The 24,129-nt window shown below is 42.6% G+C and overlaps 1 protein-coding gene across 6 annotated transcripts in view; it reads left to right on the top strand.

The window, feature by feature from the left end:
- The first annotated feature begins 2,139 nt into the window (after positions 1-2,139).
- Positions 2,140-24,129, top strand: part of mctp2a (multiple C2 domains, transmembrane 2a) — a 37,028-nt gene continuing 15,038 nt past the window's right edge. The window contains exons 1-19 of one of the 6 annotated variants that reach the window (XM_070550387.1): positions 2,140-2,531; positions 2,655-2,852; positions 4,724-4,844; positions 5,255-6,148; positions 7,900-7,962; positions 8,031-8,145; positions 10,171-10,313; positions 11,224-11,300; positions 11,404-11,518; positions 11,616-11,639; positions 13,892-14,071; positions 14,762-14,892; positions 14,988-15,174; positions 16,843-16,936; positions 17,024-17,126; positions 17,229-17,322; positions 17,399-17,503; positions 17,596-17,670; positions 17,882-18,001. In XM_070550387.1, coding sequence (XP_070406488.1) covers positions 5,267-6,148; positions 7,900-7,962; positions 8,031-8,145; positions 10,171-10,313; positions 11,224-11,300; positions 11,404-11,518; positions 11,616-11,639; positions 13,892-14,071; positions 14,762-14,892; positions 14,988-15,174; positions 16,843-16,936; positions 17,024-17,126; positions 17,229-17,322; positions 17,399-17,503; positions 17,596-17,670; positions 17,882-18,001 — 2,508 coding nt within the window. In that variant the 5' untranslated portion in view covers positions 2,140-2,531; positions 2,655-2,852; positions 4,724-4,844; positions 5,255-5,266. Of the gene's footprint in view, positions 2,853-3,211; positions 3,560-4,723; positions 4,845-5,239; positions 6,149-7,899; positions 7,963-8,030; positions 8,146-10,170; positions 10,314-11,223; positions 11,301-11,403; positions 11,519-11,615; positions 11,640-13,891; positions 14,072-14,761; positions 14,893-14,987; positions 15,175-16,842; positions 16,937-17,023; positions 17,127-17,228; positions 17,323-17,398; positions 17,504-17,595; positions 17,671-17,881; positions 18,002-24,129 lie in introns of those variants that run through there. The other 5 variants (XM_054733104.2, XM_015964540.3, XM_015964538.3 and 2 more) reach the window with 5 other exon arrangements.

Here is a 24,129-nt window from a genome sequence, read left to right as displayed (position 1 = left end):
GATCTGTCTGCTCATTGAATTTGTACACAAATAAGTTATTTGGGATGGAATGGAGATTTAGCACTTATAGTTTTGTTCATGCAAGTGATTGCTATGCAGCAATATCTCAGGAGGTAGAACAGGTTGTCCAGTTTTCTGAAGGCTGCAGGTTTGATCCCTGTTCCCAGTAGAGAATTCTGCTGTGTCCTTGGGCAAGACACCTAACCATCCCTGCCTGCTAGTGGTGATCGGAGGGACTGGTGGCTCGGCAGCCTCACCTCTGTTAGTGAGCCCCGGGGCAGCTGTGGCTACAATGTAGCTCAACACTACCAGTGTGTGTGAATGGATGAATGGTGCACTGTAGTGTAAAGTATCTTTGGAGTCCTCTGACTGAAAGGTGCTCTACAAGTGTGGTTCATTTGTTGCTCCTGATTTAAATAAAATTTTGAAAAAGGAAATTATGGGAACAGAGGAATAGCTTCAGATATGTTGCTGTAAATATGCACAACAATCTGCTGCTCAACTCATTAACAATACATTAAATGAATGACAAATCAGCTGTTTTATGTCTAAGATGAGTCTCGTAATGCAAATGATCTTTAAATAAACCTTTAAATCAGTTAACAGCAAATATCACCACACCTGGGTTTAAATCAGTGAGAAACCAGATAACTGGTAAGGCAAGGCAGCTTTGTTTATAAAGCACATTTCATAAACAGAAGTTTATGTTTATTAATTTAGCAGATGCTTTTATCCAAAGCGACTTACAATTTATAACCTATAGGGCATGTTGTGATCTGTGGGGGAAACCGGAGTACCCGGAGGAAACCCACGCATGCGTGGAAAGAACACGCAACTCCACGCAGAAAGGCCGCAGCCGAGTTTCGAACCTGCAACCTTCGTGCTGCGAGGCAACAGTGCTAACAACTGCGCCACCATGCATGCAGCCCATGCAGAAGTATTCAATGTGCTTTCCAGGTGCCAAAACAGCAAGAATATGAAACCTTCAAATCAATGTGACAACAGACATCTGCAGATCATAAAAATCAGTTTAAATACGTGAATAAATTAGATATAAGAAATAAAATAAAAAGACAAAGGGTGAGCAGTTACAGTGCAGAAGGTGCAACATGCGAAACATTCATTCCAAGGCTGAAGAATACATGAAAGTTTTCAATTTTAATTTAAAAGTTACTAGAGTTGGGTTAGGTCATACAGAAGCTGATTCCATCTGTGTGCAGCATAGTAGCTAAAAGCAGCTTCACTCTGTTTGGTTCTGACCCGGAGTTCTACCAGCTGACTGCTTTCTAAGGATCTCAGAGCCCTGCTGGGCGTGTATACAGGAAGGAGATCCCACATGTATTTTGGCCCCAAGACATTTAGTGATTAAAAACTAGTAGAAGCACTTTAAAACCAATTCTTTAGTTTACTGGTAACCAGTGTGGAGGTTTAAGAACAGGAGTGATGTGCTCGGTTCTCTTGGTTGTTGTTATGACTCTAGCAGCAGCATTCTGAATGAGCTGCAGTTACTTTAGTTTCATTTTATTGGGGAGAGACCAGCCAAAGACCATTTGAATAGTCCAGCCTGCTGAAGATGAACGCGTGATTGAGGTTTTATAGGTTTTCTCTGAACATAAGACCCCTGAGTTTTGCTGTTTGATGAAGACGATAAAACGCTGATCTTGTTAAGGCCAGTGAAGCTCAGGTCTGAATCAATTATCACACCAATGCCCGTTTAATATTAGAGCTGATCACAGTAACATACCGATCCATTAAGTATTTCACATAAAGCATCTGATACAGCAAGTTTTTGTTTTGTTTTGTTGTTCAGAAATATGTGAATTTCCAGTGTTAAGCCAGCAGGGGTCACTGCAGTACATAAAAAGCTTTCCTCGTATTACTTGCTGGTCTGTTGAGCATCATAAGTTAAATAAAGATCTCAACTAATAAGATCATTTACTCGTGATCAACGTGCGGACAGCTGGTCTGTCATTTTAAGGCTGTATTAAGAAGATTCAATCGCAACAATTTAAAAATTGAAATATATACATAAAATAATGTAGGTTTCCAGACTGTGATGTCACATTCTCTTAGCTTAAACTGTTCAACATGAACCAAAAAGTAGGAGAAAAGAGGACATTTTTGTCAGTTAGGCAAACATGTACAATTACAATAATATATATTATATATATATTAGATTAAATAAATAATAGGCTGCTCCAAAGTCTGAAAGTTTGGATGAGGTGAAATTCCTTCATCCAGAATCAAAAGTTAGTTTAAATGTCACAAGAGAAGACTTAAAACATCTCAAGTCGTGTACTAGCACGCAAACTAAATTCAGATGCTTCTTTCAATTATATTATCATAATGACATCATTCAGAGCGCTAGTGTGAGCTCATTAAACCAGAAGAGTGGGATCAACAGGTAAACAAGGTTTTAGGAACAAACACCGCACACACACCATGCAGGTGGAGCGATGACGGCTGCATTCCACCTGTGGGAGGTCCTGTTGTTCTGCAGGAACTGTGGGAAAAGAAATGAGTCATCATTGGTGTAGTTTCATCAGTTTCTTTTAAAACTTACAAGATACCAGTCATGGAAAATAACAAAGGTCTTTGAACTGGGAAAAAACCTAATTTTAAACATTTTGCACAACACATTTGTGGCTCTGCAGGTTTTGGTGTAAAAACATGAATGTTTGGAAATGGGCTTAAACGTACTCAGAGATGTCGAGGCCTTTAGGAATGAGATTTGAGTTTATTGCAGTTGAAGAGGAATGCTGCAAAAACGGTTTCAAAAGAGCTTTATTATAAGGCGTACACCTTAAAACAGCTAAAGACAACACTGGAAGACCATTGCTACTCTCCTGCAGGTACAGTTTTTCTCTTTTAATTGATGCTGTAGCTATGTTTATTTGAATCTGTTTTAGACCAGTGGTGTCCTGCATATTTACTTGTTTTTCTGCTTCAATACACCCAACTCAACATACCTGTTCACCATGTTCCAGGCTCCACTGAAGCATGTTAATCACTCACTAACACAAAGCAGGTGTGCTGGACCATCTAAAACATGCAGGAAGTGTGTGTTTGAACTATGGTGGCCAGTGCATCCAATCAGAAGCAAAAGTGAAAACTGATTTCTGCTCTTCTGTCAATCAGAGATATGACAGAGATACGTGAGTGAGAGAAATATAATAGAATAGGCTTTATGAATCCCACAGTGGGAGAATTCACTCGTCAAGGCAGCACACACACTCACATTCCTCTCAGAATGTTACAGAATATGTGATGTAGTTCGTCCATGACACCTTCATGCTCTGTTGTCATCAGATTAATGGAAAGTAGCTGTTAATTTTAAAAAGGTCTTTCATTTCCTTTAACTGTTTTTCTTGCAGAGAAACAACCCCACCTGGTGGCAATTTAAACTACACGCCAACTAAACTGTACTCCAAGTAAATGTACTGTGTTCTGATTTCATTTTATGGTTTTACTTTAATCATTTGATTCCACTGAGAGGTCACATGTCCCAGCTTCCCAACAACACCTGAATGCAACATCAGTGCTAAGTTTAAAAGCCCAGGTAGGATGTAGCTTTTGTATCAGTAAATTTTACATTTTTCATTATTTTAAGTTCAAATTTAACACTTTCTAAACGTGTTGGGATAAATGTAAGATTCTGAAATCCATTTGTAGGTGTTAAATCAAATATATTGCTGGTTGTACTAACAAGCGTCATCATTTCAGTGGATAAAATCCAGTTTTGGGCTTGCATGCGCCCAAATGTCTGATGTTCCTGGCTTTCTAGCCACGAGACCAGCTGTGCTGGTTGCTGGATGAGGTCCAGTGTGCATGTGCAGAGTAACCAAGCAAGGTTTTGGATGGTTTGAGTTGTATGAGACGCAGGCCGGGAGGCCACCTGCCACAGGAGCTTGCCCTGTGCGGATATCCAAACTTGCCTTTTAACTAGAAGCCAAGTTGTGGCTCTTTCATGTGGGCCTGATCTCCTTAAGACGTCTGCAAATATTGATCAAGTCTCTGCCCAGACTCAAACACATCTGTTGTCATGTAGTCCCCACTGTTCGGCACAGACAAGGAGATGGAGGGAAAAACAGTGGGTCTGTTGCATTAGCTTCTGTGTGGACACAGAGCTATAATTTATACTTTGCAAACACAAATGCTCAGTTTTTAAGGAGCTTAGGCTAACTGTGCTCCTCTGTAAACAAATATGGGGGCTATGTGAAACTTAGCGCTAGATCTGTTCTGACATTTCATATGCCCCACTCATGTCGCAGAATCAATCAGAAGTATTTCAGGATTGTTTTGGACAGTTGTGTTGAAGAATTAGGCTAGATTATGGCATTAAGTACATTTTCAAACACTTGGACCCTGTAAGGGAACTCCGAGAGAAGAGTGCTGTATGCACTCCTAAAAGCAGACAAATTGCCTCACAAATGCAAATAAACCATCAAATATACAAATCAACAACAAACAGACTTACAAAACAGTCTGCTGTTCTGTGAACAAACGTTTCACTGATTCAGCGTCTGGTTGATCTCTCTGCACTGGCGTCATTTACACATTATTTGCTGTCAGATATGTTTGGATCTCACAGAACTGGGTTAATATGTAGCTCCAACCATCGGTGACTGCTGGGGAAAGTCTCAGCAGAGGCATTCAGGGAAACATGACCTGTGTGACAGGAATGGCTAGTTTCACTTGTGTGTTTTTTCTCTCCACCAATCAGCTTTCTCTGCTACAGCACATCGCCTCTTGTTCATCATAGCTTGGATGGTCAAGTGGTTGGAAGATTCTCTAGTCAGATACTAAATTTGTTGCCTGACGTTCATCAGAGGCCACTTAAACAGGTAAATGATGCCATTTATTGTTTACATTCGGCTTTAGGAACCTAGGATGTTGTTTATTGGCTTTATTGTGAAATCAAGCATTATATTAATTCCATAGTGTTCATACTTTTCAATCATGTCTACTACCTTCGTTTCATGAGGTTATTCAGATTATGGTTTATCAACTTTAGGCAGAGATGGTTTCAGATACTAAATGATAAAGTAATTTGGCAGGCTATTTTAATGGCTAAATAACTACCCCTCTGCTTTTATTTAGAAAAACCAACATATAACACATTAAAACATAATTTTATATTAATCTGTTGCATGTTTTATTAAGAGGTTTCTGTTTTTATCTCATGATGACTTACGTTTAACAGAAAAAAACACAAACAAGAATGCCCTTTTCACTTTAGATTTCTGTCTGACAGCTCTAACTCAACATGGAAGTGAAAAAAAAGGCCTTTTTCGAGAACTTGCGTATAAAAACCAAGTTTCCCCCCATGAAGAAGCGTAAGAAGCTACTTGCTAAGCAGCCAAGAAATTTGGCCAATCGACGCAGCGTTTCCGTACCTGACCTGACGCGTTTGTCGAGTGAAGCCGACTCCACAGATGGCACCTTGCCACCCACTCCTTCTGCAGCCATCTACTTTAATACCTCTTCTGGCATGAGTGATACCGATTCCATCGCCAGTGGCTCCACGTGTGACGGACGACTCTTTGATGACAAACTCTTCGATGATGTTACAATCAAAGTTCCCCAGATGAACAACTTGGGTGCACGTGGGAACCGACTGAGTGCTCCAGAAGGATTTTTGAATGAAGATCTAAACAATGTGAAAAGTCTTGGAAAAAAGGGGAACTCCACTCAAGAGGGCCTCAATGTGCAGGCGGATAAAAAGGCCAAGAAAAATGTGCCAATCTTCTCTTTTCCTGAACCAGAACACGAGGGTGACGACAGAGTGAGTCTATCTAGTTATGACACTCCAACAGACAGGAGGCGCTCCGAGTCTGTCGCTGCTTTCCTGCTCCGAGCACAGTCGCTGGGGGAGGACAAGCGCCCTCAGGTAGAAAAAAGGACACTACCTGAAAAAGGGATGGCACAAACAAACAATAAGAGTGACTCTGCAGAGAAGACTTCAATGTTGGATGTTTCTTTTGATGGTTCAGATGCAACATCCCACACTTCTGCATGTGACATTGTCATGGATGAACATACCAACCTGGAAGATGAACTACTGGAACATGATAACACTTCTTTGATGACTAATTTGATGAAAGATTACTCCATAGAGGAGGGAGAGCCAGATGAATCTATAGAGGAGGTCAGTAGAGACGTCACTTGATATCTTCATAGAACCTTTTTTGTTATTTACCAAAGTATGAAGCTCTGTGCAAACATTTTAAACCATTGCCGAAGAGAAACTTGCAACTGTGGACAAATCGATGCAATGATTTAACCTAACGTGCCTGTTTTGGGATTTTTCTTATAATCTTTTAAAGTCATCAGACTCTCTGAAGATGTTTGAATGTTTTTTTTATGAATGGTGGCTGCTTTAATAAGCTCATTGTTCAGTTCATGTTGGCTACTTGATCATTGTAGAACATTATGCATAGTGAATTTAAAAACCCTGAAATCCTTAAAGCTCCATCGTGCTTCACTGATTATCTAGTGTAGGACACGTTTTCAGATAAAAGCTTGTTAGGAAAAGCCTCGGTTGGTGCTAAAAAACAATTATGTTTGTCCAGTTCTTCTATTTCTGTTGTGTTTTATAGATTCAGCGAATGAAATGAGGACAAGTTGTGTCTTTGTGAGAAGCTTTGAGTAACAAAATACCTAAAGATGCATAATATTACATTTACAATAGTTTATTTGCTTAGTTTCCTGTCATTGTCATAACACTGCTCTGTCATTTGAATTTATTGTAGAACGACTCAGGTCAGAGTTAGGCGACAAATAAATAAATAAATAAATAAAAATCTGAAGAAATGTTATAAAATTTCACAAAAAACAAACAAACCAAGAATTGGACTCTATGCAGAGCTTTTCACTACTTTATATATTGGGAGTGTATTATTTTAGTTTTGTACAAAACAATGTTGCACAAACCCTGTAGCAGCAAAACACTCCATTTATTTAAAATGGTTGAAAAGCACGTGATCTGTAACTTTTTGCTTAACTTGACACATTTATAAAGGTATGTTTTAAATGTGACACACAGCCCATTAATACTGGGGTTACTTGTATTGGTCAAATGCAGAGAACAAGTTTCACACACCAGTGTGTGTGACAGCTGGTGGGACTTAAACTTTAATAGTCTACACCTATCTCCTGCGTCTGATAGAAAATAGATGGAGAAAGTCCAGGATTTGAAAAGGCTGACAGATCTACATCACACTGTCACTTAACATTCATGGACTCACCCATCTTGACTCGTAACAGGGAATGCTGTTGTTGTTTTCGCGTCCAGGAAACCGCAGAGAACGTCTTGGCTAGCAGAAGCTAAGTGTCCCACATGTAAATCACATTTTGTATTGGTTTGTTAATACACATCATTGTGCTAAACCAGCTAAACTAACTAGCTCAGTGGCCAAGTGGTAGAATGTTCGCCCTGGGACTTTGAGATCGGGGCTCGATTCCTGGCTGGGTCATACCGAAGACTCCAAAAATGGGACCCAGCACCTCCCTGCTTGACACTCAGCTTTAAGATAAACCACCAAATAGTTCCCAAGCACAGCCCCCGCTGCAGCTCACCGCTCCCCTCCATGGGGATGCGTCAAATGAATTTCACCAGTGTGCGATGATGACTTTAACTTTAAAACCAACATTAGCAGGTTTAATTTCAGAGTTGAGAACATTAGAGTTTATCTTTAGACATCCCTCAGATACAACACAGAAACAGCCAACAACCTGTATAACCTGTCAGCTGCATGATATGGAAAGATTTAATTTATGTGAACACAAAGGTGGCAGATCTACTAAAACTGATGACCAACCTTTTTCAAGTGAACCCATTTTTTTTTACCATCCAGATAATGTTTAATAAAACATTACAATCTAGTTTTATTTATCTAGAATTCTGCTGAAGTATTCGAAGGCGATGAGCTTGAAGACAACGACGAGCTCGTGGAGAATTCTGTGAGTATCGATTCGTTGAAACAAAGCTGATGTGAAATGGCCTCTAAATGGTAACGGGTTCTCCACAGGATACTTCAACAGGCCCAAGCCCTGATCCTCTGGTACCTTCCCCGCTCCAGAGGTTCCTCCTCACCATCAACCTAAGAGAAGGAAAGAACCTGGTCGTCAGAGACAGGCGATCTGGTAGGAAGAAATGCAAAAGATCTAACTCTTCACAAACATCCAGAAGCTTCAGCATAAAAAAAAAACACCCTTCGTCTGCTTTCCTTCCATGGTCATTTAGAACAGCTTTAGCTGAAAATAGAAAAGTGCTGTCATATTGTTTCTTTAAGGAATGTAGATGTTGCGCTCCAGCTGAAGGGTGACACCCAGGTGAAGCTCTGCATGTGAAAAAAGTGTGGGTTTATTTTCAGTCTGTCATTTGGAGCTATGGGACAAATGGTTTCAATTATTGTTAATGTGTGCTAGGAGCGATTTGGGTGTGTTGAGATAATGCTTTAGTGCGGTCATGCTGCAAGTTGCACCAAGAAAACAAACAAACAAACAAACTTTAAGTGAGGTATGTAGTTGGACCAGTATAACAAAAGTCACTGGAGTCGCTCCGAGTCAACACGTGTTTTTGAAACAACAAACCCACAACGTATGTGAAACTTTCCATTTAAACAGCTGATAATCAATTAAAATGTTTTATTTCAATTATCATTTCCTTCTTTCCTGTCGAACTAATTATCCACAATTGAAGTTGTATTCAGAAATAAATCATTTTGTTGGGTTATTAAGGTCTAAACCATTATCCTACCATTAGCGTATTTAACAAAATTGTGTTTTGAGCTAAAGTTTCCTGTTGCAGTTAATATTAATCTGTGAGGGGAAAACACAATAGAGCTGTTCGTGTAAACGTTCTTTACATTTTAGTCCCTTTTGCAGAATTGTACTGGAAGGACATGGTTTGTTTTGGGAAACGGCACCCTCAAGTGGCCAAACGTGGAACTGCAACATGATGAGACCACACAAGTATGCTCTCATCATGTTGCAGTGTGACACAAACAAATTGACTGAAACTGGGATTAAACGATGATGGATGTGTTTGAGGGTGGCGGTTTAATATGGCAGCATTTCAGAAATACGTAAATACGTAAATAGTGTTTAATTTGCAAGTAAAACCATCGAGGCGACTGGATTATTTGCTGTAAATCTTTAGAGATCACTAGAAAGATCTGGAATTATGTTGTTCTTTTAATCATGTCTGGTGGAATACGACCCTAGAAGCTCGGTGTGCTCTGCTAGTTGAGACCTTACACTTTCCGACAACACTACTGATGCAATGCCCACACACACCTCCCGTCTCTTCGCTGTTTGCCCAACAATCAGGGCTGTGCCAAAGGCCCACCAATGGCATACACTGTCATTACATATTCTAAAAGTGCCCACACCAGCCCCCCACTCCTTAGGGTTTTTTGTTCTCTCCATTTTTTCCCTCCCTCCTATTAATTTCCATCGTCACCGTTCTCACTCATGCCAGAGCTTTTTCTCCTTGCTAGCTGCCACATTCTCCTCCTGTCAAGCTGCCTGGAGGTTTCCCTGTCACAGGCTGGCAGGGTGGAGCTGCTGTGGGTCCTGCCTGCCTTTTGCGAGATGTTCATTTGGAGTGGGGAGCTGACAGGCCTGACAGCCCATCCCCACAGGGCCTTTGTCATGTGATTCAAGCCTCCCCGCAGGCTTTCTCAAGCACCCCTTTATTCCCCTGTACAAATGAAAGCATGGGGCTGGCTTTCATTTTTTGGGCCAATCTGCGTGCAATTGCAGAAACAAAGACGTCCGATACCCCCGCCCCGCTCACAGACAGACTTTCTTAACAGGCTTGGGAGATTAACACTGGTTGCTTCTAGATTTAGGGTTGTGGTTGCCTCATGCTGGCGAGTGTTTCTCCTCCTTAACAATTAAACGGCTTCTTTCCTGCTTTTTTTTTTTTTGTGCCGTGTGTGGGGTGCACATCCTGCTCACACATAACGCCATCTCACATAATCATCATGGGGGGAAGGGTGTGGATTGTTTGTGCATTTTAATTTCTGTTTTTATACCTTTGGAACATTTAGGAATTGTAAAAATATTGACACCAATGAGTATTAAAAGAATCCTCCAACACAGGTTGTCATCATTTCTTCAGTAGTATCGATGATTGCTAATTTTCCTCTTTGTTTACGTCAGGTACGAGTGATCCATATGTGAAGTTTAAACTTGAAGGAAAACAGTTTTATAAAAGCAAAGTGGTTCCAAAAAACTTGAACCCTAAATGGAACGAGTCCTTCTCTCATCCACTTCGGGAAAGGGATCAGATCGTGGAACTTCGGGTAAGACGTGACGGAATATATTTGTTAAAGTCCTTTTGAAATGTATTTCAGGTCAGTTTAAAGGTGTGGAACACTGAAATTTTTTTTAAAATTATTATTTCTAATAGAAAACAGACGGTGGAGCTCTAGGGTTTAAAAAACCTGAAAGATCTACATCACACTGTCACTTAAAGAGCAAGTCACCCCCAAATAAACTTTTTTTTTTTGCTGATAAACTATATAAGTGGGTGTCTGACCATGCTGTAGATATGTGTAGTCAATAATTTGGCACTTTAGTGCATCTTAGTAATTAAAATATTCAGCCTAAAACTGTCACGTTGTGCCCCCTTCAGGTAAAAACTCAACATTGCATTCGATTTTAAATCTGCCATTGCAATTGGCTAAGAGGTACCCTATGATGTCAGCTGGTGCAATATTATGTCACAATGCTGTTGTAAGCTTGCATGTGTGTATTTGTTAGCGGCTCTGCCCTCTCTATTTTTCGACCAGAAAGTAGGAGTGGAGTAAGATTCTGGTAGGGGGTGACTTGCTCTTTAACATTCGTGGACTCACCCATCTTGACTCATGACGGAGAAGGCTGTTGTTGGTTTAGCGTCCAGAAAACACACTAGTAGAAGCCAACTGTTAGCATTAGCAACTCCACCACATGGCAGTACTCCTTCAGGCTTGTGTTATTTGTGGAGGAGCTAAAACATCAATGTCGCAGTAAAAGTCAAAATTTCTTCAGTCTGTGGCATTTTTCAAGTTCCTGCAACTGGTGTCCAAGAGCTTTTTCTTCTCCCTAGAGAATGATTTCCAAGGGATTCATTCCTACTAGAACCCACTGCTCATGTATTGATTAAACAAGTGCTCCACACCTTTAAGAACATTTTATTTGAGGAGAATCGATGAGATGTGTGTCATGTTGCAGGTCTACGATAAAAACCTCACCTCTGATGACTTCATGGGTTCTTGCACAATTTCTCTGGGCCATCTTGAGTTGCAAAAGTGAGTCATTGAGTCAATTGTGACTATGTGCTTATTTTTAGGGGATGCATCATTATAAAGTTGCTCCTCAGAGTTTACTGGACCGAATCATTTTGTTTTACAGACTACACGAGTTGGAGTTGCCTCTCGATGATCCAAAAAGTAAAGAGCAGGACATGGGAGTTATCGTCCTTTCGGTCCGCTTATTGTTCAGAGATGCCACCGTCAAAAGGCCCCCTGTATGAAAACCTCACATTTAGAACACTTTAAGTTGGATGTTAATCAAAATATATATATTTTTTTGTAATGAAAAAATATTTTCTTTCTAATTCATAGAGATTTCGCCCAAAAAAGAACAAGGTAAGCACATTTTCACTTGTTTTTCTTTTGGCAAAACTTCTTGAAACCAACGTCTTTGACTGCAGCATTGTTTCTTCTTTGGTCTTATCCGAACCACTAGGGGGCAGTAGCTCACCGTGGTATGATGGAACAAAGACTGTAGAATCTGGATGCCTGCTTTTGTGTGTAACCTTGTTTTCAGTTCAGCTTATATTATTTGAGGATATTTTATTGACTCTCTTTGAAACATATATTTATTTATTTTTTATGTTACAATAAGATTTAGTAAACCTAAGTAATGATACTGAATTAAAATGTGATTTGATGAGTATTACAGAGGAGCATTTCTTTTTTGCGGTAAACAAACTTCAGTTTTTCCTCAAGTGGTTTTCAATCTATTGCCTCTGTAATTGTATTCAGAGTGAAATTGAAGGGTTGCTGTTTGGGACTCGCGTTGCAGCGAGTGGGTTTATGTTCACACCTATGCTGTCACTGCATCTGCCACTGTTCAGTCCCTTGATGGTCCAGTAGACAATCTCAATTTGAAATTAGATGACAAAGAAATGAACGCCATTTCCGTACACCCTGCAGATTATCCGCTACAGATGGTTAAAGATACACAAAGGGAGGAAAAGATGAGTGGTGGGACTCTGCCGCCTAAATCCGAGTGCTAATTTAGCAATGTAACAGAGCAGTTTTTTCCCCCTCCTTTTCCATTTTGGTAAAAACGTACAGTATCATATTGCGTTTAACACCTATCCTGGAAGTGCTTAATACCCGGCACTGCTCTCCTTCTGTCGGAACATCGTTTTTTCCCTCTGTGATACCACCACAGAGACTGGGAATGGCAAAGTAAAACTCTGCTGTGTGATAGTGTTTCAAACAGGAGGGGGCATGTGGGAGAAGCAGAGTGTGTGTAAGTGGGGGGGACTTGGCTGCTTGAGGCACGTTGCCAATACGGGATGCCTTAGATCGGCAAGGCTGATAATTCCCAGGCATGGCGAGCAATAACCCAGATGTTAGAATGTAATATCACAGCTGTGGATGGACAGTGCTGAGGTACCAGCCAAATGGACCTGGGTCTTAGCTCATCATGCTTGTCCCCATGCTGTCCCACCATATGGAAGCAATCGCGCAGCCCTTTTAGGACCAGGAACAGATTCTCTATAGGGGCCACTTACAGTTAAGTGGAATTGTTTTATTGGCCGCTGAGATAGAAATGTGTCCAAGATAAACACTTGGGATGACTTGGCTGAGGCCTGTTTTCTGTCGCTCCCCTTCTCCCTCTGTACCTCTCCTTTTGAAGGGGCTGATATTTATAGGGCTGCGCCTGTTGTATTCCATGTTAATTCAGGTCCCTGAGATATGCTTTGATCCCCTCCGGATTGGGTGGCAATGTGGGTTGTGACCCTGCAGCGATGAGGAGGGGCCGGAGTAGCAGGGGAGTCGCAGCGAGGCCGTTTGAAGCGGCGTCGCCGGGGCAGCCGAAGGAGCGAGGCAATCAAAGAGGCTGGAGCAGATTACGCTCCTGCTCTTTAATTACAGTCAGCTCTACACAACCTCTGTGCTGTTTGTTTTTACAGCCCTGGCCTATCACCGCATGGCCTCATGGGAACTCTAACATGGGAACTCCAACATGGAAACGCATCAAGGCCTCGCTTCCTCTCTCTCTGTTTGTCGCACATAGCAAGAAAAGCAGATTATTTGAGCCTTTCTTTTAATTTCCTAGGTGTTCTCATAGCAAACTGTTTAGGTTATTTTTACAGCAAGAAAAAAGTTATTCTGTTGGTTCAGTTGAAAGTGGACAAATTAGCCAGCATGCAGTTAACTCTAACGCTGGCCATACATACTGCATGTATGCATAATTTGCTGATGAGAAAGCTGTGCGGTCTGCATCATTACTCACTGCTGCCTGCTGTCTCTGGTGCAGTATGCCAAGTGTCCTGCCTCCCCACACTCAGTCTGGGATTCAGTGATGAGTGGGACTGTCACAGCCAGGGACATCTGGCTGCTCGCTGACGTTCCCCTCTTTTTTCCTGGAGCCTCCACGGTGTGCCTTGCTTGTCAGTAGAGATGTGCTAATGCGCACCAATAGAGATGCTCCTGTATAGTGTAAAAACCTTTGTCCTACTTTAGTGCAATGTGTGAACATGATGAGGTGTTAGGGGAGAGGCAGGAGCAGGTAAAAGGAGGGGAGAGTGCAGTGCGTTCCTGCAAGGTGACTCAAAAATAAGCGTAAAGATTAGAAGCAGTAAGTTTGCGTGCATTTGCAGAACCAGAACCAGAGCCCAGCGACACCACGCTCGGCTGACACGCAGAAGAACCAACTGAAGAACCAGACCTGGTCGAGTGTGCTTCACATCACTTTAGTGGAGGGACAGGACCTGCCGCAGCATGGCCAGGGGGACGTCTACGTGCGCTTTCGCCTTGGTGATCAGAAGTACAAGAGCAAGGTTCCAGAAACTTTTCCTGCTCCTCCTCCAACTACTCTCTCTTCCCTAGCACGGCTCTGTCTTAATGCCTCTTCTGTATACTTAACCTTTCTCCCACCTCCCATCTCTTACTTTGCAGCGTCTCCCTCCCAGCAGGTGCCCGTCAGTGACTCACCTCCACCTTGGCTCACTGGGCCATGGCGGAGGCAGCCCATTAGACTGGGCGAGTCTGCCACTCACTTCTCGGTGTGCTGCGGATGCCGGGCTTCATCGCCTTCATTTACATACCCAGCATGCCCTGCTCATCTACCTGTATGTGTTGGTCTCCCCCCTGGTGATTCGGCAGTGCACTTGTCTCATGTTGCCGTGTCATTTCTTTGTAAACCACTCCGCTTTCCTCTCTGCTTGTTTGTTTGTTGAACAAAGCTGATTCTAATTGGAAGCTGTCAGTGTTTACAATCCCAGAGTGGCAACCGAGGTGTACCCATACAAGCACACACAAACACATACATGCAACACACCTCTCTCCTGCTTCCTCCTCTTTTTTCCCCTTCTCCTTCTCTCTAAGCTTAACAAAGACTTAATCCACGTGTCAAGGAGGAGGAGATCCTCAGTCTGATAATGCATTAAGCCTGACATTGTGTCAAAGTGTATATTAGTGTGTTTCCATGTTACAGTAGGAGCTGAATCCACGTCTTTTGTTACCCTCAGAACCTCTGCATTCAGGCGAATCCCCAGTGGAGAGAGCAGTTTGACTTCAATCAATTTGAAGATAACCAGGAGCCTCTGCAGGTGGAGGTGTTCTCAAAGAGAGGGCGGAAAGGGGAGGAATCGTGGGGGGCGTGAGTGTTTCCTGTTTCATTTCGCTCTTACTGGTTCGTCTACAGAACCAGTCAGACCCGTGTTTTAAGTGAGCAATTTTCTTTTCATATATCAGCTTTGAGGTTGATGTATCGAGGCTCCCTGTAAATGAGAGGCAGCTCTGCACTAATGTGTTGGATCCAGGAAAAGGAAAACTGGTTGTTCTGGTCACCCAGACACCCTGCTGGGGAGTCTCCATCACCGACACTGAAAACGCAACGCTGGGAAACCAGGATGAGAGAGACTCAGTGACAGACAGTTTTGTATGGAATTTCTTTTCTTTTGTTTATCATTTGTTTACAGCTTCTGGTCATACAATTAGAATATCATGAAAAGTTGATTTGTTCCTGTAATTCCATTTAAAAAGTGAAACTTGTATATTAGATTCATGCTGTACACACGGACTGATATATTTCAAATGTTTATTTCTTTAATTTTGATGATTATAACTGAGAATTAAGGAGAATATTTGAATATCATGAAAAGGTTCAATATTGAACTGGTGCCATACTTTTATCAGCTGGTTACCTCAAAACACCTGCAAAATCCTTTATATGGTCTCTCAGTCTAGTTCTGTAGGCTACACAATCATGGGGAAGACTGCTAACTTGACAGTTGTCCAAAATACAACCATTGAGACTCTGCACAAGGAAGGCAAGACACAAAGGCCATTATTAAAGAGGTTGGCTGGTCACAGAGCTCTGTGTCCAAGCACATTTACAGAGAGGCAAAGGGAAGGTCAAGATGTGGTAGAAAAGTGTACAAGCAATAGGGATAACTGTACCCTGGACAGGATTGTGAAACAAAACTCCTTCTGGAGGAGATTCACGAAGAGTGGACTGCAGCTAGAGTCAGTGCTTCAAGAACCACCACTCACAGACGTATGCAAGATATGGTTCCAGCTGTCGCTTCCTTGTGTCAAGCCACTCTTAAAGAAGAGATGTCATCAGAAGCATCTTGCCTGGGCTAAAAACAAAAACCTGGACTGGTGTGGAGTGGTCCAAAGTTTTGTTCTCTGATTTAAGTAAATGTTGCATTTCCTTCAGAAGTTGAGGTCCCAGAGTCTGGAGGAAGCGATGAAAGGGCCAGAATCCATGTTGCTTGAGGTCCAGTATAAGGCTTCCACAGTCAGTGATGGGTTGGGGTCCCATGTCATCTGCTGGTGTTGGTTCATTGTGTTTGCTGAGGTCCAAGCTCATGCAGCCATCTACCAGGAAGTTTTAGAGCATGTCTTGTTTCCTGCTGCTGACCAACTTCATGGAGATGCATATGTTTCCTACAGGACTTGGCACCTGCACACAGTGCCAAAGCCACCAGTACCGGGTTTAAGGACCATGGTATCCCTGTTCTTGATTGGCCAGCAAACTTGCCTGACATTAAGCCCATAGAAAATATATGGGGTGAAGAGGAGGATGCAATACGCCAGACCCAACAATTCAGAAGAGCTGAAGGCCACCATCAGAGCAACATGGGCTCTCATAACACCTGAGCAGTGGCACAGACTGATCGACTCCTTTCCACGCTGCTTTGCTGCAGTAATGCAGGCCAAAGGAGCCCCAACTAAACATTGAGTGCTGTTCATGCTCATAACTTTTTCATGTTTATACTTTTCAGTTGGTCGAACATTTCTAAAATTCCTTTATTTTTTTTTTGCATTGGTCTTAATTGAAATTCTAATTTTCTGAGATACTGAATTTGGGATTTCCATTAGTTGTTAGTTACAATCATCAACATTTGAATATATATCATTCTGTGTGTAATGAATGGATCTAATATACAAGTTTCCCTTTTAAATGGAATTAATAAAATAGATCAACTTTGTCATGATATTCAAATTTTATGACTAGCACCTGTACATCAGCTCACATTTATTAAATAAACGTTGCACTTTTCTATAAATTAAAAAAATATTTTAATGGTGTTTCTTTCAGAGTTTAAAAAACTCTCACAAGTGTTTACGGGAAGTCGGTTTCCTTCAGGTCAGCGTGTTGAAAGCAAACGATCTTCCAGCGACAGACATCAACGGTAAAAAGCCTTCTGGTTTTACATTTGCCGTACTCGTAGCAATGACCTCATTGCATTATACAATAAAACGTCTTTCATCGTTTGCAGGAAAAAGCAACCCCTACTGTGTCGTCGAGCTCGGGAACTGCAAACTTCATACTCACACAGTTTTCAAAACCGTCAATCCAGAGTGGAACAAAACCTTTACATTGTGAGGAGAAATATTTTAAAAATCTCATTGTCTGTTTTTTTTTTTAATTTTATTGGATGTTAAAAGTCTAAATTACAGTTTGTTTTTTAATGCATTTTAAAGCCCGATTAAGGACATCCATGATGTGGTGGAGCTGACCGTTCTTGACGAAAATGGAGATAACTTCTTGGGGAAAGTGGCTATCCCTTTGCTGACAGTAAGTTGAATTTAGTAAAAATATAAAAAAGTTTTGAAGCCCATCCAGCAAATGCTTTGTATTGTTTTACCTAAAGATTAAGAATGGTCAGCTGATCAGTCTGTTCTTGAAGAAAGAAGACCTGGGAAGAACTGCTTCTAAAGGAACCATCACACTTGTAATGGAGGTCATCTATAACAAAGTATGAATGTGGTCAAGTTCAATTGAAAGCATTAACATGATACCAAGTAAGAGTTGTTAAACTCCAGTAAAAATCTGTGCTCCTGATCTCAGGTCAGAGCTGGCCTCAGAACCTTCAAACCTAAAGAGGCGAAATTAGTGGAAGAAAACCTGAAGTTCAACAAAAAGGTGATCTCTCTCTGTTTTTCCCCCCAAGAAAATGTAGAAAGTTGAACAAAAGAAGGTCACACCCCACTAGTTTAGATTGGTTCAAGTTACAGCGCATTTCTTTAACAGTCTTGAACCTCTGAGCAGCACTTGTAAAGCTAATTCAAAGTGGTAAACATTATGTCCTCCATCAAAATATGCTAACCCTTGCTTTCTAATTGTTTTCCTCCAGATTCTTGCCAGGAATATATATCGGGTCCGAAAAATCAGCACAGCAATTCTGTACACGTTACAGTACATTAGAAGCTGTTTTCAGTGGGAGAGCACGCGGCGGAGTCTAATAACCTTTCTGGTAAGTCGTTGCCGCACGCTAATGAACTCTCTTGAAGCCTTGAGGCGAACAAGTTTTGTCCCGTTTCACTGCAGCCTGGTTTTAACTCTCTAGTTTCGTGTGAATGGGATGTCGAGACAAATCTTCGCTTTAGCCACATTCTCTCCTGGCTAGTCTCTTTCCCAGGAAAAAAACAATTGCTGCCTTCTGTTATTTTTCATCCCCCTTGCACTTTTGATGGACGTGATTCATCCTTTGAATCAAACCCCACTTGGCTTTTCTTCAGTTCTGATGACATGAGAGTACGTTCGAAAGGGTGGGGTTTTGGCGTTTGTACGTCTGACTTCTTAGCAAAGCCCTCTAACCCAGGGGATGGTGTAAGGAGGATCACAGTCTGAGCTTCCTTTGTTGAAGTAGTGACAGTCAGCCTCTGAGATTTGAACCTTGTTTAAATGGCTCTGTTTAGCCGTTTTTAATGAGGGTATGTGATCTTAGGTCCTAAGCTTAAATAATCTTAAATCATCTCGTGAATCTCCCGCAACACAGCACATGTAATGTCATGATTAAGAGTGTACAATTGCCATAAAAACCCTGACAGCGCTGTGTCAGGGTGAGGAAGCGGTCACAGACAGGGTGTGTGAAAAACTCTCCTTTCACCGCCTTTCTTCTGTCTGCTCTGTCTCTGAATGACATGCAATTCATACCTGGTGTATTCTATAAGCCCTTCTCACTGATACCAAGGTGCAAATCCCCTCAGGCGATGGCCGGGCTCAATGTATCACAGCCTTTAGAACAGCACAGCACACAGACAGACAGACAGACAGACAAGACAGACGGGCAGACAGGAAGAGGGAGAACAATGCTGGCGATTGTATAAGGATAGAGTGGGAGGCAGACTACTATCTGGGAAAGAAAGTTGGAGCAGAGAAAGAGGAAGACGGCTCAGTGAGAGTGGGGGCAGTGAGCGGGAGACTTGGGAGGCCGGATAGGCAGTCTGACAGGTGACGGTTCAGCAGGACGGGGCCGTCTTCTTCCACCTATAATTAGATCCTCTGCAGGCGAAGGTGTGCGCACAATAAAACACTCTAATCTTTCATTTCCACGTCTACTCCACCTGCTGTTTAGGCGCACAGCACCCACTTTAAAAGTCACTCACTGTTTCCAAGACTGCAATTCGCCCAAGATCGAACCAAACCGCTCAGCCGTTCGCTTGAAACAACAACAAACACCAGCAAGACTAGAAGAGAGATAGAAGTCAGCGAATGCGGCTTTGTCTGTTGAAGAGGAGCGCTTCAAACGGTCCAAATGTCGAAGGCGATTGGCGAAAAGTGCCCGGAGTGAATCTGCTGCTGTTATTCATCAGCCACTTATCAGAGGAATGAAAGTTCATTGAGTGAGAAGATCTCTCTTTTTTTCAATTATTTATCATATCCTCCACAAGTAACAAGCGCTAAAGCATGCAAATCACATGCAAATATTAGAACGGAGTCCACGCTGCTGTCTGAGAGTCGGCGAGGGCAGAAGCAAGGTCTCGGCTGGCTGTTATTACAAGCCGAGTGCCGTGCCACCTTCCGCACCCGTGCCCCTGCCCACTCCAAGGTTGTCCACCGTACAGTCGCTTCTCCTCCTCCAAGTCATCATTTCCAATTAGGTTAGTGTTTGGAGCTGTCTAAAGCAGCATGCCACCATGTGCTCTAATGAAAGCGGCTCCCACTCCTATCTTTATATCTTTAGGCAGTGGTAATAAGGTAACTGATTCAGACATTGACAGATGGCCTCTGCTTGCCTCTCAGATGTGCATAATTATACCACTAGTGTCTGCTTTTTTCCACAGTGGCAGTAGGAAACGCTGCAGTGGTGGGCCTCGCTGTAATATACATTACAATGCATTATTTATCATGCACGCTAGCCAATCCCTACTCCCTTACACTATGTGTGTGTGTGTGGACACACACATAAATATATATATATATACACATCCTGTAATGCATTAGTAGAGCTGTGAATTTTTTTTCTTCTTTGCTGCAACTGCGGGATACTCGCGTAGTGCTTTACCAGAAATGCTCGAGCATTATTTCACGCAGTCCCACAGGCCGATCCTCTGACCTCCTCACAGCATGTGCACGCTACGTGTTGCGATCCCGTTTTAATGCAGATTTTTGTATGCATTATGACATGGTTGTTGGGTTTTAAGTTATTCGACTGTTGCATGAGGGATCACTGCCACGGTTTGTGTAAAGTGGAGGTTTTATATTTAAATATTAAGATTATCCTCGTCTCCTCGTGAAATAATAAGAATAAAAAAAAAGATGCACTGATTTGGTTTTGTGTCATGACCATGTGATTTTGTTCTTTGTTCTGGAACAGAAACATATGCAGCATCGTTTTCCGTTGGCGGGTGCAGGGGGTCACTTGATTCTGATTGTCCAAACTTACGATCCATGCAGTTTAAAGTTCAGTTTTCCACCAATTGAACGCCTTTTTAAAAATAGAATCTCTAATTAGGTAACGTAGGAATACATTTCAACTACATTCTGGCAAATCCTCATAAACATTTTCATCAGTGAAGGGAAATACAAACAAGAAATTGTAACTTTTTTTTCTTCCTCCACTCCATCTTCTTGTTTATGCTGCAGTAATGAGCTGAAGATCTCTGCTTTTCAGGAGTTTGACGGCAGCGTGTTTACTTCTCTTAGAGAGAAAAATGTGACAGCTAAAATCTTCATAAAATAACCGCCTTTAGATGTGCTTTTCGTTAAGACTGAGCGAGATAAATGCGCTATACATCAGCAGTGACTGCAGAGGGGTCACCCAGAGTTCTTTGCTGCACACAAGCCGCTTCCCTGTAGATGGTGCTACAGCACTTCTAGAAACACCGGCCGAGGCTCTGAAGAGATCAGGTCAGTTACTTACCCTAACAGGAGCCATTCCTGGGAACAACTTGGAGTGAAATCCTCCATTATGTGCATTAAAAGTTTCTTTTCCCCACCAGATCAAGATGAAGTAAAGCTAAATAAGTCACTATTGGACAAATTCATCAGTTTTTTTGATGAAATAGATGAGAGGATTTTCTTTTAAAGGGATAATTTACACATTAAAGCTCATTTTGATATTTGCTGTCATTAATCCACTTTAAGTATTTAGTTAGAATTAATATTGTAACAAATCAGGTCCCTCATCTGTCAGGATTTAGACTAGAAAGAAACCTGCGTACCGTTCTCTTTTTGACACCGCCAGGTAGCAACTGGTTAAGACATCGTTTGACAGCCTGTGAAATGCTGATTGCCTCACATCACACACTGTAAAGATGGCATTTGATGAATGTTTGATGCGGTGCAGCTGTAAACACGCTTGGCAGCTGCGACCGGCGCTGATAGAATGCTCCTCTCCCCAGATGAGGGCAGGACAGGGTCAGATCTGGCTCCAGAGGTCTCGGGAGACCACCTTAGTAGAGCCCCGGCAAGTCGAGCCATTAACGAGAACACCAGCCCAGCCAAGATCAAGGCCGCTAATCAGAGTTGTCATAATTGTTCTTGTTAACGCCGCCTCTAAAAATGAGATGCCTTGGTGAGACTCGGACGTGTTCTTTTGTGGTTTGCTGCACTGCAGCGTGGCCGAGCTTTTGTGAGAACGGCACCGTGCGAGTCTGTTCATCGTCTCGCCTGCATCTGCTTTCTTTCTGTTTGGAAAAAGTTGGAGGCCTAAAGGAGTGGGCTTGTGCAGCCTCTTGAGGATTGTACTCTCCACTGCCGTGGCTGTGGGAGTTCTCACTGGTGCAGTGGGGACCGTTCTAGTCCAGAGAAAAAAATGATGGCAGTCACGGTGATATGCATGCGTGCTTTTTTTTTTTTCTTTTTTACTCCCTGAGATCTATTAATTATTAAAGGCTAGTCTGTGACTACTTGCGAGCTGCCCAGCATTTCCCCTGATGTATTACATTTGGGTAAGCTGGCCTCAGATGGATGTCAGCTGAAACCAGCTAACCTTGAAGCTTACCTGAGTGCCAGACATTGCCAGTTCTATTCCTAATGAATTTTAAACCTTTAAAATGGCAAAAATCTTAAAATATTCTAAAACTAAAAGAACAAAAAAAAAATACCTTTAAACCTGAAAGTGCTGATTTGATTTGTGTACGTGTTGTGTTTTTGTTTTGTATTCAGCATGTTTTCATCCTAGCTGAAGCGTGCTCTGTGTTTGACCCCGGTGTGTGTGCCGTATCGTAACTCGCCACCTTTCGGCTCACGGAGGACGCCTCTCTCTCTGTGCAGCTGAGGCAGCGACCTGTCCACTCGTGTGTGGCTGTTCCAGGGCCGGTCTTGGCCCTGACACGTTAACGTGTCTGAGCTGAGCTGACAGGGGGAGTCCATGCCACCACTACCTCCCCTACCCTCTCCCTCCCTCTCCCTCTCTCTCTCGCTCTCTCTCGTCGCCCTGCTCCCAACCTCCTCAGGGGGAAAAGGCTCGCATGGCAGATCTGTCACCCAGGAGGTCGCTGAGTGTTAACGCTCCCGACATGGATTAAACACTAGTGGCCAGTGCCGGAGTGCAGGGTCAGTGTAGCCACCACTGACAGGCATCACAGGGCCCCTGCTGACTGCCCCGCTCCAGCCTCGCACCGGCTCTCCTCATGTGTCAGCCAGGCGGGGAGACAGCATCCAGAGCCGGGCCTGTGAGCGAATGCTAATGCTTTGCTTTGCACGGCTGCTTTTTGTTATTGCATCACTAAAACATGCTAGAAGGGATGACATTTGCCCATCATTTTGTTTTACAACTTTAAATTACAAATCCTAATTAGACATATTTATTTTTTATTCAACTTAGGCTTTTATTTTTCACATGAAGTTAAGTTCGAAATAATAGAGGCAGACTAACTGCCGTAAACCCGAATAAATGGAGGGATTTCGACACGCTAAAGTGGCTCTCTGTTTTGGAGGAAGCCTTTCCTTTGCTTGCCCATCTCCTCTCCGCATCTCCCTCCTCGGTTGATGATAAGACTTGAGCTGAGCGTATGTGAAATATTTATTCAGCGCTCGCTCGGAGCGCCGCGGCTGCCCACACACTCTACCTGCCCCGGAGAGAAATCTTATCTGTGCTTCCTCTGACTCCGACACCCCCTGAAAGACTGTCCCCACGCTGGCCTGAGCTCAACACAAATTACACGTCTCATTGCTCTGCATTTACAGCCTGCCGCTGCTGTCCCCAGCACCAACCCTCTCTTCTAGACTAAAAAAGAACTTTCACAAGCTAAATTTACTTCATTAATCTGGTTAGAAATAAATATAAACATGAATCATTTAAAATATTCATTTATTCCATTAATGCGCTTGCGTCTATTATTATTTATTTTACCACACAATGATTCTGTTTTTATCCTCCCGTCTCTCTCTTTCACGCACTTGGACAACCACACACATGCAGACACAAACCCTGCAGCCTTTTTTTAGTCTGTCTTAAAGTCTTTCAGCCTATGTTCACGTAATCTGGCATCTATCCACGGCCCCCATGACTGACCCTCATAATGCTGGCTGGCGCTCTCCTCGCTTTGTTTAGCTTTCCAAGTGGAGTGCAACCAAGGAGAAGCGGTGAAGATGGAGCCAAGATTAAATCTTCTGTGTTTTCTGTAGATGTTGCATGGCTACAAAGTAAGGAAATATTCCAAACGTACCTGATTTGAAGAAAGTGGAATTATTATATTTGTATTAGCACAAACTGTATTGGTACTACTTGCCCCGTTTGCCTTGACTTTGCAGTTCTTTGGCTCATCAGCGGTATCATTTGTGCTGTGCTGACACGATGCCTGTTTTATTTATTTTTTCCAGCGCCGTCGTCTGCTGCAGTTTAAAAGGGGAATATTTGTTTGGCAGCCTTGTAGTCTGGCACTCAGCGGTTTAGGTTCATAGTTTGGGCCACCCCTTGTTAATCAATTTAGAGGAATGGTGGACGCTCTTACGGAAGGTGTCTCTGTCCCTTTGTTCCCGCTACGATCCCCTATTCCTCCCCTGGGAGAGAGTGGGAGGTGGGAGCTGCCATGCTTGCTCAGCTTTAAGTTATTTTATTCACACTTTTAATCGCTGAGTGCTTTATTATTAGGTGCCGGATTCTGCTGGCCAGGGGGATCTGCATGAGAAGGTGCAGAATGCATTTAGCGG

Source organism: Nothobranchius furzeri, chromosome 4 (genome assembly GCF_043380555.1).
Source record: "Nothobranchius furzeri strain GRZ-AD chromosome 4, NfurGRZ-RIMD1, whole genome shotgun sequence".
Classification (NCBI taxonomy): domain Eukaryota; kingdom Metazoa; phylum Chordata; class Actinopteri; order Cyprinodontiformes; family Nothobranchiidae; genus Nothobranchius; species Nothobranchius furzeri.
Note: the sequence above shows the minus strand (reverse complement) of the source record. Positions and strands in the feature narration are given on the sequence as shown.